This window comes from Chenopodium quinoa, unplaced genomic scaffold (assembly GCF_001683475.1).
Source record: "Chenopodium quinoa cultivar QQ74 unplaced genomic scaffold, ASM168347v1, whole genome shotgun sequence".
NCBI classification, from domain to species: Eukaryota; Viridiplantae; Streptophyta; class Magnoliopsida; order Caryophyllales; family Amaranthaceae; genus Chenopodium; species Chenopodium quinoa.
This window is the reverse complement of record NW_018744118.1, coordinates 631,447-647,677: the sequence shown is the minus strand read 5'-3', so window position 1 is coordinate 647,677 and position 16,231 is coordinate 631,447. Positions and strand designations below refer to the sequence as shown.

Below are 16,231 nucleotides of genomic sequence, written 5' to 3'. Positions count from 1 at the left end.
AAAAGCACCCCATCCGGTTCTTGACAAAATAACAAGAAAATACCCCAACCGGTATTCTTACCTCAGCAAGCAGAGACTTAATTCGGTCAAGGTTGACCTGGTTGATAACCGGCACTTCCTCCCGCTCAGACCGGGTGAGGGTCCTCAGTATCCGCCTGGCGTAGTTTTGCATGTCAGGGAAGCGAGAGGCGGTATCTGCATCATTAGAGATATTGGTTAAGTGTTGGACATAGGCGGCCCCTATATTCAGCCGGTCGCCAGAGGGCTCTCCTGATTGAGAAGTATGAGACTTGACTCGAACTGGCCCAAGCGGCCAGGGGGGTCAAAAGGGGAATCCATACCTTGAGTTATAGGCTGAGGGGTGCCACCACCCCCAGCCTCATTAGAGCTGGATGCAATAGCAAGCACCCGGCTAACAGGAGTCTCAGGCTCCCTAGTTCTCGCCCTAGCCGGGCCGGAGCCACCACTCGGAGTTTGCAGACTTTTGCCTGTAGTGGTAGGTCTCTCGCCGGCTGAGATTGGAGCAAGGCCGGTTGAGGTCCTTCGCCTTTGAGAGGCCGGATGAGGAATTTCCTCTCCTGGTCTTCTGACCATCTGCCTCATAGAGCGGGGCACATTCTGGCTCCCCGTCTGCAAAAGATCAGAAATCACAAAGTTAATATCAAGTTGATTACAAGATATATAAACGGTATTGAAACCAGCCGGTATTTACCACGCCGGCCCTGGCCGCCAGTTGGGCCCGCTTGGCCTCCAACTGCTCCTTTTTCACTTCGGTAGCAAACTTAGTCGGGGTTATCTCGGGAGGGGTCATCTCGAATCCTTTTTCTGCAAAATTAGAAGGGAAAATGTGAGGCATTCTAACATCATACAGGCAACACAACATGCCGGTTAAGCAGTAAACCTACGTTTGTCCCAAAAGGTGCTCAGACCGCAGAAACGTCTCATTCTTGAGCCACTCCGGATGAGGGACCCAGAATTTGGGGACAATGATAAGTGTGCCGTCCTCTAAAGGCTGGGTTATTTTCTTAAACAAGCTTGGTTCCATGATGGCATCCCAAGCCTCAGCCGGTACCCGGGGTAGGGCACACTTCCTTCCTAACAGAGCCGGTTTCTTATTATAACGACGCATCCGGTGATTAGCAGCCGTAGAGGGGAAGAGACGTAATAGAACTTGCTCTTCTAGCTAGTCCATTTGGAGGGCTTCTCCAAGGTCATCATGTACTTCGGATGCGTAGTTAGGGTGTAACACGCATCCCACCCACCCGATGCCTGGCTCAAATAGTGCATATGGGCAAATGCCTCCCGGCTAGGCGTCACCTCCTGCATCTCGCAGGCGGCTATATACCCTAAAATGTTCACCCAAGAGTTGGGTGTAAGCTGCCAGACTCCCAAGTCATAGCCTCTTAATATGGCTTTGATGCATCTGTGCAAAGGGAACCGGAGGCCAGCTTTGAATGCCGCTTCATAGCAGCCGAAGTAATTATTGGCATGTTCAAGGTCATCATCCCATATTACTGAGGCATCAGCCGGGGGAACGCCAACCTCCTAGTCTTCCCCAACCCGTCGTTTTTTTCAAAAATGTCAGGAGAGTCGCGTTTAAAGTCACTACATCCTGGGCGCTCATGTGCGCCTCCATTGGATTGTTTATTGAAGGCCAGTTGTATGCCTCCTCATTCTCTTCAGGGCCATCCGGTGTCATGGTAGACTCCGTTGATCCGAACTCCTGATCGGTTTCCCTGTTGCTTGAGTCTCCAGACTCTTCCAGAATCTCATCACCAGGCATACTTGGAACGCCTGGTTGATCAAAAGGAACCTCCTCAGCCGGAGTTCCGGCTGAATTGCCTGACTTGTACTCGACGTCAATAGTCGTTCGCCTAATCCGAGCCATTATGTCCTGCACAAGAACAGAGACAGTCGGATTCGTTGAAAAGTAAGGGTGTTCCCCACACCCCCAGGCGGCATCCCAAGTCCTAGATTCAGCCGTACCCGGTGACCGGTTGAAACCTGCCCTAGGCCGTTCCGTGTGTGTATTGGGAGAGTCCATTATTCTCTAACCTATACAACCGGTAAACTCAAAAGGTTATAAAGGGGCAAAGGTGATACCTTGATTTTGTGAACGGTTGAAGAAGGCTTGAGTGCTGAGATTCCAAGGTATGGCTTGAAGATGCCACAGGCGGGGAAGTCCGTTTGAGTTTTGAGAAACCTAAAACACAAATACAAGTCAGGCATTTTACAAGAAGCTCATATAAAGATACCCCAAGCGGTACCAAAAGATCTTGCCCAAAGATACCCAAGCGGTATCAACAAATCTTGCCCAAAGATACCCTAGACGGTATCTAGAAGGCTTGCCCAAAAGTACCACAGACGGCAAGTAAGCCGCCTGAGTTTCTAATGTGCTAGGGTTGCAGAGCATCATTCAAAAGCCCCCTAGACGGGATCAGTGAAGATTGCTTAAAAGCCCCCCAGGCGGCAGTAATACCGATTGAGGGCCTTATGAATGCAAACCATTACAAAAATTACTCCGAAATACCCCAAGCGGACTATATCCGGCTTATGTTATGAGCAAGTTATGGGGAAAATCACTCAAGCATACCCCAGGCGGATTAAATCCGGATGGGGGTATCCTGAACCTAAGACTAGGAACAATTGTGTGAAGACACCCCAGGCGGCACTTAGCCGTCTGAGGGTCTAAGGACAAGGATTTGTTGTTTAAAGATACCCCAGACGGCACCTAGCCGTCTGAGGGTCTAAGTCTAAAGATTTGCTGATTGAAGACACCCCAGGCGGCACCTAAACGTCTGAGGGTCTATGAGATGCATGTGCAAGAAGCAATTGTTCAAAAATGACCCAGGCGGAATATTACCGGCTGGGGATCTACTACATGCAACGCAATACTGTTATCCGAAATAACCCAGACGGCATTTAACCGTCTCGGGGTCCCTTGAATGCAGCTTTTTGAAAAAATTGAATAAAGAGGCCACAGGCGGTATATCACCGTCTGTGGGTCTATGAGATGCCTAAAATAAAAAGGCCCTTGTTTGAAGAAACCCCAAACGGCCTATAGCTGCCTGGGGATCTAGACTTGGAGACTATGGTTTGAAGATACCCCATACGGTCCACACCGTCTGTAGGCCTACCAAATGCAAAAAATGGAAGACCTCAAGATGCCCTAGGTGGTTTAAGACCGTCTATATCTCTATGCAAATTAAAAATAAATCAAGTAGCAGCCGATACCTGGGTAAGCTGAATGAAGAAGTACTCAACCGGTATCCGGGTGTATCTAATCAAAAAAGCTGAGTGCAATAAAGCAGCCGGTATCAAAGCTCTTTTGAGAATTCTTTGCAAAATTAGTAAAGTGAAGAGGGGAGAGGGGTATCGCTTTATTTTTAGAGATGCTCAGAAGGCAAATCGCCACCTTTTGCTTCAAATTTTCAAAATTCAAAACCAAGAGAGAGAGGCGGGAAGCAACCCAAGCGTCGCCTCCCTTGTGCTTGACACCTGTCACAGGTGACACGTGGCTACGTCACGTGACACCTGTGAGGGGAAAATGTTTGGGGTAAAAATACCCCTGGCCACGTGGTCCAATAATATCATGACACATGGCAGCCCACCAGAGGCCCAACGGGATCCAATCGGATGCTGACACGTGTCATCAAAACCCTAATCAGGGGACATGTCTCCCCCACTATAAATAGGGGAACCTTCCTCATTTATGGACCATTCATAAATACACACACCAAACCCGAGCAATATTAATTGCGGAATCTCCCTGAACCCGAGAGAAATACCCATTTACTTTCCGCACATAATCCCATCCGGAATTATACTAACTTGACCTTCGGAGGCGGAACTCCACCCAACCGGAGTTTCGTGGTTTTTGCAGGTACAGAAGTCAGGCGTGCATTCCTAGTGCTGTAACTCTACTGTAGGACACCTCAAAAAATCCGAAACAAGCATAATTATATATAAAAAAAACATAAGACAAAGATGCATTTGGCAACTAGCATGACCCCTTGAGTCTTCAAGTCTTCAAGGGTCTTCGTTGCATCCTCTTGGCTTGTCTTCTTAGAAACGCCATCTTCGAGACATCCCCACCAATTATGCAACTACTTGTAATTATGACTAGGACTAATCTAAATATTAAGGTACAAAAATACGCAACGGTACGCTGGCCGTATTTAGATTTACAAAAGTACATAACGGATCGCAGTCCATATTTACTATCCTAATCGGGCCCCACTAGTTGCCATTTTCACAAAACCTGTGATAGAATATTCATTCCATTCATCCATTCAGTATATGTGAATGGCCCATGCATTTTACAACGTAAAACAAGTAACAATGCATAACACGCTCAAACTAGTAACTAACTTAGGTGGTTAATCCAATTAACGCGCCTAATTAAAAACTAGTCAAAATTGTTAATCAATTATGTGATTAAAACACAATAAAATTAGCTCAAGTAATTAACGAAGCTCCCACTAAATTCCGCATCCAACTTAATTAAAATTAATCTAATTAATTTAATTAAGTCGGTTTACCCAAATTTTGCCAAATTATCTTGCAAGTGTCGGCAAAACCGAGGTCAGCCTCGTTAAAATAATTAAATAAAATAATTAAAACCGCAAAAATCGCAAAATCGTATAGCCCCTCGATGCCCCGAGTGCCTAGCACCAAGCAACGATGCTTGGCTTGCTAGGCACCGAGCAATGGCTGCCTTGCGTGGGTGCTGTGCCAAGCAGCCTGTTTGTGGCTGACAGCATCGCACCTTGTGCGTTATGCTGGCCACAGCAACGCGCTTGCAACGCCAGCTAGTGTAGGCCTCAAAGGCCCTTGTTGTGCGGGCTTATGCTGCCTAGCAGCCGCAACACCACGCACAAGCACCTCCCCGCACCATGTGCACCAAGCTCCGCATACACACACACACACCGCGAGTCGCGCATCGATGCACCAACAGCCCCGCACACCTCGGCAGCCACATGTGGGCTGCGCAAGCAGCCTGGCTGGCCGAGGGAGTGTGCCTCGATTTGCATGCTCATGCCCTCGGAATTTTATCCCGATTTTTGTGTGATATTAAAATTAATTCTAAATTAATTTTAGAACCAATATTGAGCAAAAATGAAAATAAAATAAGTCCAACTTAAATAAATTCAATTTTTAGTACACAAACCAAAATTAATTCAAGAACCATTCTTTAAATTATTTTTGGCTCAACTTGATGCTACAAAATTGAGGGTTATTCTCACAATTAATTTAACCAAACATAAATTAATAATGAGATTTGACAAAATTAAAGGGGTTGGAAAAAATAAACACTATCATCCAATGAAAAATTTCCAACACTAACTTGTGTAAACTTGAAAAATTACATCTTCCAATATGAAGAATAATTAAATTTCAATCACAAGTTTTGAACTTTTAAGACTTTAATCAACTCAAAAATGATTAAATCCAAAAATTAGTTCAACATGGAGTTTAGAAAGTAAAGTTCCAACCAAATAAACAATTAAAGATTGGATCTTTAACATTTTTAGAGACTTCAAAATTACAAATTCACCATAAACATTCACACTTGAAGCAATTAATTTGCAAAAATGTGAAATTGCAAGTTTATGTGAAAAATGAACTCACCAAATTAAGCACCAAATATGACTTCATAAACATGCTTAATAAGGGTTATATTGCAGTAAATTAATGATGTAACCATACACATAATCTAACATTAACATGCCATAATTAATCAAGGTTTAAAGATTTAAAATTTTTCGTCAAAAACGAAAAACCCCTCGAAAAACATATTTTTGGGTGGATTTTGGCTTCTAGACAGTTCCCAAAGAGGGTCAAAACTGATTTAGAACATCAATTTCACCCCAAAATCACTACTTTTGGGTCAAAATTTGGGTTCTTGAGCCAAAATTAGTATTAATACGAGATTAAGACTAATTAAAACGAGCTTCTAATCTAATTAGAAAGCAAAACTAGAAATTTAAATCCATTTAAAACACCTTAATTAATTATTAGTTATAATAATTAAATGAGCACGGCTCCGATACCACTGTTGGGTATCGTAGTGTCCGACACTACGCGGAATGAAACCCTCCCAAAATCCGCACAAAAATTAAAGTAACTAAACATGCATATTAATTAATTACAATCACATAATTAATTAACAAGGAGAGAGAAAGAAGAAAAGACGATATTACTCTTGATGCGTGCTTCGCTCTTTCTAAGAGCTCGTACTTGAAAGCGTAAAGCTCCGCAAATGCGCAAGCCTCCGACGGCTCTAACCCTCGAGACCTGACCCGAACGACCCCTACCCTGAAGCTTAGTTGGGGCTAGACCAAAAGAACTTAAAGTATTAGAACTAAGGTGTTCTCTTCTTGGAGATCCCTTAAAGTTCACAACTCAAGTGTTCGTTCCCAATGCCATATGATTTGTATTTATAGGGAAGGGAGCTCTTGAATTCCAATCTCCCATCAATGTGGGAGAATTGGTAAAATGCATTTTATTCAATTTATTTTAATTCAAAAATCAAATTGAAATGCAAGTGAATCAACAAACGACAAGTGTCAAGTGGTGAGCAAGAGGTTAGGTGAGGACCACAAGGAGGGACCACTCTCCCCTTGCTCCCCAAGCAAACCCACACACACATGCCTTCACACGTACAACCAACCACACGCAAGAGCAGCCACACGCACAAGTTGTGGCTGGCATGGGCGCAAGGCATGGCTGGCTGCCAGCCTTGCTGTGCGGCACACGCACACGTTGTGCTGCCATCGCTAGCCTTCGCTAGCTAGCTGCTGCTTGTGCTAGGCGCTGCTCAGCACGCAAGCACGCACAGCCCACAGCACACGCACGCATAGCACGCTACTGCTGCTGATGCGATGCTCGTGCTAGGCGCAGCCTAGCTGCTGCTATGCTTGCGGCTGAGTGCGAGGCCTAGAACACTAGCACGCATGGCACGCCAACTGCTAGCATGCGTGCGACCAGGTGCACCAGCCCCGCAAGCATGCTTGGCAAGAAAGCCTAGCACACACATGCATGCTAGGCTTGCGGCACAGCCATGCGATGCGGTTGGTGCCCTATGCTAGCCTAGCCTTCGCATGGGCTAGGCCAATGCGAAGCTACGACTTAGCTTAAACTTGTCGTTTGGTTGATTTCTCATCTCGTCGAATTCTAAATTCGACTCGACTTGCGACGCTCGGTTTCGACGCTCCAAGCTCGATATCCGACGTCTTTGTTCGTAATACTCTAATGAATCATTCAATCCTTCAGATTAATTCATCGTTTCGGCTCGGTTACTCGATTGGGTGTGACCCGAAGGGTTCAGTCAGGATTAAGCTGTAATATTAATTATACATTAATATTATCGATCGGAAGTGGCCTCCAGCTAGGCATTCCGATCACTTGACCTCACTGAATAATTAGCTTTCGAATAATTCTGAACCCTCTATCGGATAATACACTTGTTTGGAGGACACCATTCCTTTCAGGAATTGGTATATATGTAATTTCCTTATATGGAGATAGATGGGTTTATGTGAAATACTTCTTTTACATATTAAAATCATATTTTGGAATGTTTGTGTTTGTTGTGAATTTCAATAAGTTGTTGTATGGGTTTATCCATTTAAGTATGAATTTTATATAAGTTTGTTATAATCTATTGACTAATTTCTTTGACCTTATATGATATAATTAACTATGTGATAGGTGGAAAATATTTGAATCATACGAAGTGGTCAATATGGTTGAGTTTGTTATTTTGAGTTTAAAGGATTTGATGATTACCATGTGAAATGAGGAGTTATTTTAGATTGTTAATGGTCATAAACGTGAATATTTGGAGGATTTGTGTTATCAAGTCTTTACTAATTTTTGGAATATAATTTGTGTTGAGCATGGAAATATTATTTGTGGTAATGATGAATTAAAGGTTCTACATCAGTGTTGGAGTAAGGTATGTATTTTTGGGAGATATGAATTATGATATTAGCATTAATTTATGATCGTTTGTATTTAAAGGTGGAAAGTATTCATATTACGAGAATGAGTATTGTGATGATTATGTAAAGCAAAATTGTTGATGATTGAATCTTTGAAGAAACTTAATACAAAAGTTAGAGGATTTTGAGTCAATTGAAGTGAAAAGGGGGTATAAGAAATAGTATTTGAGATAAAGGAATTTGTTTTAAATTGAAGTTATTTTGAAGAAATAATACCTTGTGAAGGGATTTATTGAAGTTAGTTAAGGAATGATTGTTTGGATGGTTACTTACAGGATTTTACTCTAAGGGATTGACGACAAAGTTAATTGATATAGAGAAGTTATTAATAATGGAAAAATCAACGATTGCATTTTGAGTTATTTAAAGAATTTCCTTAAAGATAAGTTATGGACTATAACAACCAGATTGAGGAATTTAAAGTTATGAGAAAAGATGATCGAGTTTTTGAATGTTTTAAAGGCGAAGTATTATGAAGTGACCAAGGGTTAATGATTACGATTTAAGGTTGTATTACCAAGATTTATGAATTTGTTGGGAAAATTGTAAATACTTTTGGAAGACACTCTGAGACAAGTTACTAATCTATGAGCGATAAGAAGGTCAAGATAAGATATGTCCTTTTATGCTTGGTACCTATGACAGTTGATTAGGGGATTTTGCTCCCACCAATCGGAATGCGCCACATGGACCAATCAGGTCCTGCCAAGTGTCCCCTAGTTGGAACTGTCAGGGCTTGCCACGTGGCACGCGCTTATTCGTCCACCTTGGACCTGTTATGTCACGACATGTGGCATACTTCATGCCTAATGGAGAAACTAGCCACCCAGGCCCAATTTCCGAGGGAAGCCCAATCGGCCCTAGGTTTACCTAAACCTAGGATGGGCACGTTTCCCAAGGTTATAAATACCTCCCTTAATCCTCATTAAGGAGGAGGACAAGAAGATATAGAAACATTACGGGAAAAACACATTAATTACACACAGTAATAACCGGCTGATCTCGCTAACAAAGCAGATTACCTACGTTAATCACTCTCACCTAGAGAGACCTAATCACTTTAATTTCCGTATTAATTACTCCTTAATCAGTTACTAACTTGACCGTTGGAGGCGGAGCTCACAGGAGTCTCCGTTATTTTGCAGGTACAGGCGTCCGGTTCCAGTCTCGGAATTGTAACTCTCCCGCAGGACATCAGAAAACCCCGAAACAACAGTGTTTGCTATAAAGTTGAATATGTGATTATTGTAATTATAGAGTTTCTTTATGAAAAAGTAAGACTTTTATTAAAACTGTTGAGAAAATGTCAAAATGAAGTTCACATAACTTGTAGCATGGTTACTTGTAGCTCATCACATGAATTTATTATGGACAATAATTTGTCTAAAAGTACAATCATGTATAATATTTTAATGGCAATATTTTCCTATAAATAAGTTCACTATCTTGTGAACTATGAAAAGAAGAAGTAGAAAATACAACCGACTCTTTTATTTGTTCCTTTGCTTTCTTCTATCTCCACAAACATACAATATCATCCTATAATTAGAAAGTCATCTTTTAACACGTTATCAGCACCAATTCCTAGTCATGTATATTTATACCTACTTCTCAAAATTATAACAAATAAATATTATCTACTTCTAAATGTTTTGAGGAATATGCTCTATAATTGCCCATATTTTGGGATCCTCTATACTAGAAACTCAAACATTTACTGTATTATATATCACAAAAAAAAAAAAAAAACAACACACAACGGTGAAAAAAAAATCCTCTTATAACTTATGAATTCATTAATTTCCCTCCTTGTTTTATTCATGATGGTATCGGTTTTTTTTGTTTGATTCATGCATGTTGATATTACGTACTCACCTTTTATGTAAAATTTAATTTTTAGTTATTATAATTGATTAGTAGTGACTTTGCATACATATTATTAACTAAATTGACAAAAAGATGCAGCTTTTTTTTTACTTATTATTTTTTTTCTTTCTTTTACGTACTTTTTGTGTTTGTTTCAGTTTTCGAACCCATGATCTTTTATAGATATTAGGGCTCTCGGACCACTATGGCTTGCATTTCCAGTGTGATAACCTTTTACAATTATAAATACTTATATTTGGACCATAATTTTGCCAGTACATTAAACTATTATATGATATTTTTTTACAATTGTACAAAACAATAACATATAAACCTACCTCTATAAAAGGTATATTTTCCCCCGATTTTCACCACAAATCCCTTATTCTTTCCCATTTTTTCCTTTATCCGAAAAAAAAAATTCACTCCTTCCTCTCCAATATGTTCCCCGACGGCAACCACAACACTCAAAACACCCACACCTTCACCTTTGAGGAAGATTTAAGGAAGATAAAACAATATCTTCTTCTAATTATGGCGCTTGTAGTTATGTTAGTAGCAATATTAATTTTTGTCATGATGTACAAGTGAAGTTTGTTTATTTTGTTGGTTTAGTAGATTAAAATCATGTTTTTGTTTTATTATGTTGTTTTGTTGTTATTAATCATCATTGTATAATATTGCCATTATTATTATAATTATTATTACTATTGTAGTTGTTATCGTTTTGCTGTTTATGTGACTAATATGATTTATTTTTGCCTAATCATACAATTACTCACAATAATAAACCAAGGGGGAGAAAGAGCTATATTATTTATGGTTTATCAATGGTAAATAAATTTATTTATCATGTGTTTCATTAACAAACTAAAATATGGAAGAATTAAACATATGTGATGTACGTATGATTTATTATTATAAGCTAATTATCACGTAATTTGTTGTAGTTAAAATGGGAGATCTTATGAAAAGACAATTCAGCATCCTAGATTTATCTGGAAAGAAATTTTTGGAATGGAAAGTGGATGCCATGATGAATTTATAAGCTCAAGGGTTGGAGCACACTGTTAAAGATAATAAAAGTCCATCTGGTCAAACAACTGATACTACCACTTCTGCAATGACGGTTGAAAAACCTGTTACTGAACAAGAAAAGGCAAAAGCCTTAGTGTTACTAAGGCATCATCTACATGAAGGCCTTAAAACTGAGTACATGATGGTTGAAGTCCCAAAGAATTATGGGATTGCCTTAATGAAAGATTTGGACACCACAAAAGGGTTCTCCTTCCTAAGGCATTATTTGACTGGACAAATTTACGGTTCCTGGATTTCAAATCCGTAATTGATTACAATTCAACCATGCATGAGATAGTATTTATATTGAGATACTGTGATCATCCAGTCACCGATGAACAGATGATTGAAAAAACACTCACTACCTTTCATGCAAGCAACATACTGCAAGAACAATATCGTGAAAGAGGTTTTAAAAAGTTTAATGAATTAATGAGTGTATTGCTTGTTGCGGAACAAAATAGTGATCTTTTGTTGAAAAATCATAATCTTAGACAACTTGGGTCTTTGGCCACTCATCATGAGGCAAATGCAACAAGTTCTTATCCACCCGAGACAAATGCTACACGAAGAGGTGGACGTGGAAATTACAATGGCCGTGGAAGAGGCCGTGGAAATTATCGCGGACGAGGCCGAGGACGTGGTAGAAATAATTTTCAAAGAAACAGTAATTTCAAAAATTTTGAAAAACAGAAGGGACAGTCATCTGGAAGCCACAAACAAACTCCTTCAAAAGGAAAAGACACATGTTACAGATGTGGCATGACAGGGCATTAGGGACGTACTTGTCGTACGGCCAAACATTTGGTAGACCTTTACCAGGCTTCCGTTAAAGGCAAGGAGAAAAATGCAGAAGCAAATTATGTTAATGAAGAAAATGCTCCATGTCCTACCCTTGATGTGTCCGATTTCTTCATGGACAATGCTGAAATTCGGAATGATTTCGTCTTTGGAGAAATTAACAATGCTTAAATAACCCATCTACTAATGTAATATATACTACGTTTTAATGTATTTCCTGTTATGTACTGTATTTTAAATGACTAGTCATGTACTCTTAATTTCTTTCATCAATAAAAGTTTGTATGATATTATTCTAAACTAATCTCATATTTATTTTATGAAGAATATGGATATGCCTGAAGTTGGTTTCGAATATCAGTGCCTTTTGGACAGTGGAACAACACACACTATTTTGAAGGATAGGAAATATTTTTCACAACTAAAGTTGTTTCAAGCAAATGTAAACACTATTTTCGGGTCAGCAAAATTAATTGAAGGATCTGGAAAGGCTTGTATAATGCTTCCAAATGGAACAAAATTGATGATCAATAATGCTTTATACTCGAGTAAATCTCGAAGAAATCTCATAAGCTTTAAAGATGTACGCCAAAATGGCTATCATTTAGAAACAATGACAACAGGTCAAAAGGAATATTTATGCCTCACGGCAGGAAAATATGGCCAGAAACACATTTATGAGAAATTTCCAGCATATTCTTCGGGGTTATATCGTATAAACATACGACCCGTGGAAATCAATATGATATCTAACCAGAAGTTAGATAACAAACATTTGATTATTTTATGGCATGATCGTTTAGGACATCCAGCAACTAGGATGATGCAAAGAATAATAGCAAATTCAATTGGACATACAATAAGAAATGTCAAAATTCCTCGATCGGATGAATTGACATGCTCTGCATGTTCACTTGGCAAATTAATAATAAGACCATCTATGAACAAAATTGCTATTGAATCTCCAAAATTCTTGGAAAGAATTCAGGGAGATATTTGTGGGCCAATTAATCCGGCATGTGAACCATTTCGATATTTCATAGTTTTAATTGATGCTTCTACACGATGGTCACATGTCAGTCTGCTTTCAAGCAAAAATGTTGCCTTTTCAAAATTACTTGCCCAAATTATCAAATAAAGAGCACAATTCCCAGATCATACAATAAAGAAAATAAGACTCGACAATGCTGGGGAATTTACATCCCAAACATTTAATGATTATTGTATGTCAATCGGAATTAATGTTGAACACCCAGTAGCTCATGTTCACACAAAATGGTCTAGCTGAATCACTAATTAAGAGATTGCATTTGATTGCAAGACCATTATTAATGAGTTCAAAATTTCCATCATCTGCTTGGGGACATGCTATAATACATGCAGCAGCACTAATTAGATTGAGACCTACAGCTTATCATAAATTCTCACCACTACAACTTGTTTGTGGTCGAGAACCAAGTATCTCACATCTAAAAATCTTTGGTTGTGCTGTATATGTTCCCATTGCTCCACCCCAACGAACAAAAATGGGTCCACAAAGAAGGCTGGGAATTTATGTTGGGTTTGAATCCCTCTCTATAATTAAATATCTTGAACCATTGACTGGTGACTTATTTACGGCTAGATTTGTCGACTGTCACTTTAATGAAGCACTATTCCCAGCTTTAGGGGGAGAGAAAGTGGACCCACGCAAGAAAGAAATAGAACTTATTTGGAATGCAACACAACTGTTGATGTTAGACCCACGAACAAATATGTGTGAACAAGAAGTCAAGAAAATTGTTCATTTACAAAGTGTTGCAAATCAATTGCCTGATGCATTTGTAGACACAAAGAAGGTGACAAAATCACATATACCAGCAGAAAATGCCCCTGCACGTATTGAAATCCCAACTGATAATAAGGCCATTGAGAATGAATCCCAAGTACGCAAAAAGCGTGGGAGACAACTTGGTTCAAAAGATTCTAAACCAAGGAAGTTGAAAAGATTGGATGGAATAGAAAATGAGACTAATGATGTTTCCCGTCAGAAGGTCAAGAAAGACCAAATGTGAATGAAAGTAAAGAAAATGATGATAATCCAAAAGGGGACGAACAAGAAGAAAACCCTACGGGGAATGAACAAGATGTTCAAAACATCGATAACAATGAAATTTCAATGAATTACGTCTCTACCAAGACTCATTGGAATAGGAAAGATGTTATCGTGGATGAAATATTTGCAAATTCCATCGCAATCGACATTATGTCCGATGAAAATGATGTTGAACCAAGAACACTGGAAGAATGCCGACACATGAGTGATTGGCCAAAGTGGGAGGAGGCAATGCTGGCTGAGTTGAAGTCACTTGAAAAACGAGAAGTTTTCAGAAAAATAACCCTTACACCAGCGGGTGTAAAACCCGTTGGATACAAATGGGTATTTGTGAGGAAACGTAATGAGAAAAATGAGATAGTTAGATACAAGGCAAGACTTCTAGCCCAAGGATTTTCTCAAATTCCAGGGATTGATTATGAATAAACATATTCTCCAGTAGTTGATGCTACTACATTAAGATTTCTCGTAAGTTTGACAGTCACAAAAGGACTGCAAATGCGATTAATGGATGTAGTGACTGCGTATTTGTATGGGTCACTCGATACAGACATTTACATGAAAGTCCCTGAAGGACTAAAACTACCAGAAAACCGCAAACTTAGACAATTACTTTCCATAAAACTAAAAAGGGCACTTTATGGATTGAAGCAATCTGGAAGGATGTGGTATAACCGTCTCAGTGAATACCTTATGAGAGAAGGGTTCAAGAACAACCAAATTAGTCCTTGTGTTTTCATAAAGCGATCACAATCAGGATTCGCTATTATTGCAGTTTATGTTGATGATTTGAATATCATCGGAACCCCAAATGAACTTGAGAAAACTACAAAATACTTGATGAAAGAATTTGAGATGAAAGACCTTGGAAAAACTAAATTTTGCCTTGGATTGCAAATTGAGCATTTGAGTCATGGTATTTTTGTCCATCAATCAAACTATGCAGAAAGAGTTTTGAAAAGATTTTTCATGGACAAAGCAACCCCAATCAACTTCCCAATGGTTGTTCATTCTTTGAATATGAAAAACGATCCATTTAGGCCCCGAGAAGAAAATGAAGAAATTCTGGGTCCAGAAGTACCATACTTAAGTGCAATTGAAGCCTTACTCCGGTACCTACGAGGGACACGAGACCTTGGTTTATATTATGAACCGAAACAAGATGCTGCTCTCATTGGATATGCAAACGCTAGATACTTATCGGATCCTCAAAATGCCAAGTCACAAAATGGATATTTGTTCACTTATGGCGGCACAGCAATATCATGGAAATCAACAAAACAGACATTGACCGCGACATCCTCAAATCATGCAGAGTTGATAGCACTTTATGAAGCTAGATGAGAATGTGTATGGCTGAGGTCGATGATTAGTAATATCCAAAAAGAGTGTGGGATGAAAGCAATAACAGAAAACCCAACCACCATCTTTGAAGACAATACAGCATGCATCGCTCAAGTAACTGAGGGATATATTAAGGGAGATAGAACAAAACATATATCCCCAAAACTATTCTTCGCACATGATCTGCAAAAGGATGAGGAAATAGATATCCAGCAAATTCAGTCTTGTGACAACCTTGTCGACCTGTTCACCAAATCACTTCCTCCTAAGAAATTTGAGCAATTAGTTCACAAATTTGGAATGCGTCATCTTCATGAACTATGTTGAAATCAGGGGGAGTATTATACACTGCACTCTTTTTCCCTTCGATCAGGTTTTTATCCCACTGGGTTTTTCCTGACAAGGTTTTTAACGAGGCAGTATATCAAAGCATATAATATTTTCCTTTAAGGCAACCCATACCCCATTTCATGCGAACTTCAAGGGGGAGTGTTGAGAAAATGTCAAAATGAAGTCCACATAACTTGTAGCATGATAAATTGTAGCTCATCACATAAATTTATTATGGACAATAATTTGTCTAAAAGTACAATCATGTATAATATTTTAATGGCAATATTTGCCTATAAATAAGTTCACTATCTTGTGAACTATGAAAAGAAGAAGTAGAAAATACAACCGACTCTTTTATTTATTCCTTTGCTTTCTTCTATCTCCACAAACATACAATATCATCCTATAATTAGAAAGTCATCTTTTAACAAAAACAAGTATTTTACAAGTATGCAAAATGAATTTTCAAATATACACTTTTCAAAATAAAGTTTTGTATTCCTTGTTTTTAAATAATTGTTTACATTGAAAACTAACATAGATCTTTCAAAATCTTTTATTAAATATTTTGATTTCAGTTCATACCTTATAGTGTTTTCAACGATTCTCCTAATGAAAGTATTTTTAATTTATGACTCATAAAAATATTTTACAAGTTTTCTCACTACTTTTGTGAACAAATCATTTTAAAACCTAAGCTCTTTTGACT

The 16,231-nt window shown here is 39.0% G+C and overlaps 1 protein-coding gene across 1 annotated transcript; it reads left to right on the top strand.

Annotated features, from left to right (window-relative positions):
* The first annotated feature begins 10,995 nt into the window (after positions 1–10,995).
* On the top strand, positions 10,996–11,921 carry LOC110692603. Its single transcript, XM_021869633.1, has 3 exons — positions 10,996–11,194; positions 11,278–11,616; positions 11,761–11,921. The coding sequence occupies exons 1-3, from the start codon at positions 10,996–10,998 to the stop codon at positions 11,919–11,921; spliced, it is 699 nt and encodes a 232-aa protein (XP_021725325.1).
* Positions 11,922–16,231: the final 4,310 nt, after the last annotated feature.

Excerpts from the sequence above, each read along its gene's own strand:
- LOC110692603 (XM_021869633.1), top strand. The coding sequence starts at position 10,996 with ATGACGGTTGAAAAACCTGTTACTGAACAAGAAAAGGCAAAAGCCTTA. Across the intron at positions 11,195-11,277 it reads TTTGACTGGACAAATTTACG|TCACCGATGAACAGATGATT; the intron begins GTTCCTGGATTT and ends GTGATCATCCAG. Across the intron at positions 11,617-11,760 it reads AAATAATTTTCAAAGAAACA|ACCTTTACCAGGCTTCCGTT; the intron begins GTAATTTCAAAA and ends AACATTTGGTAG.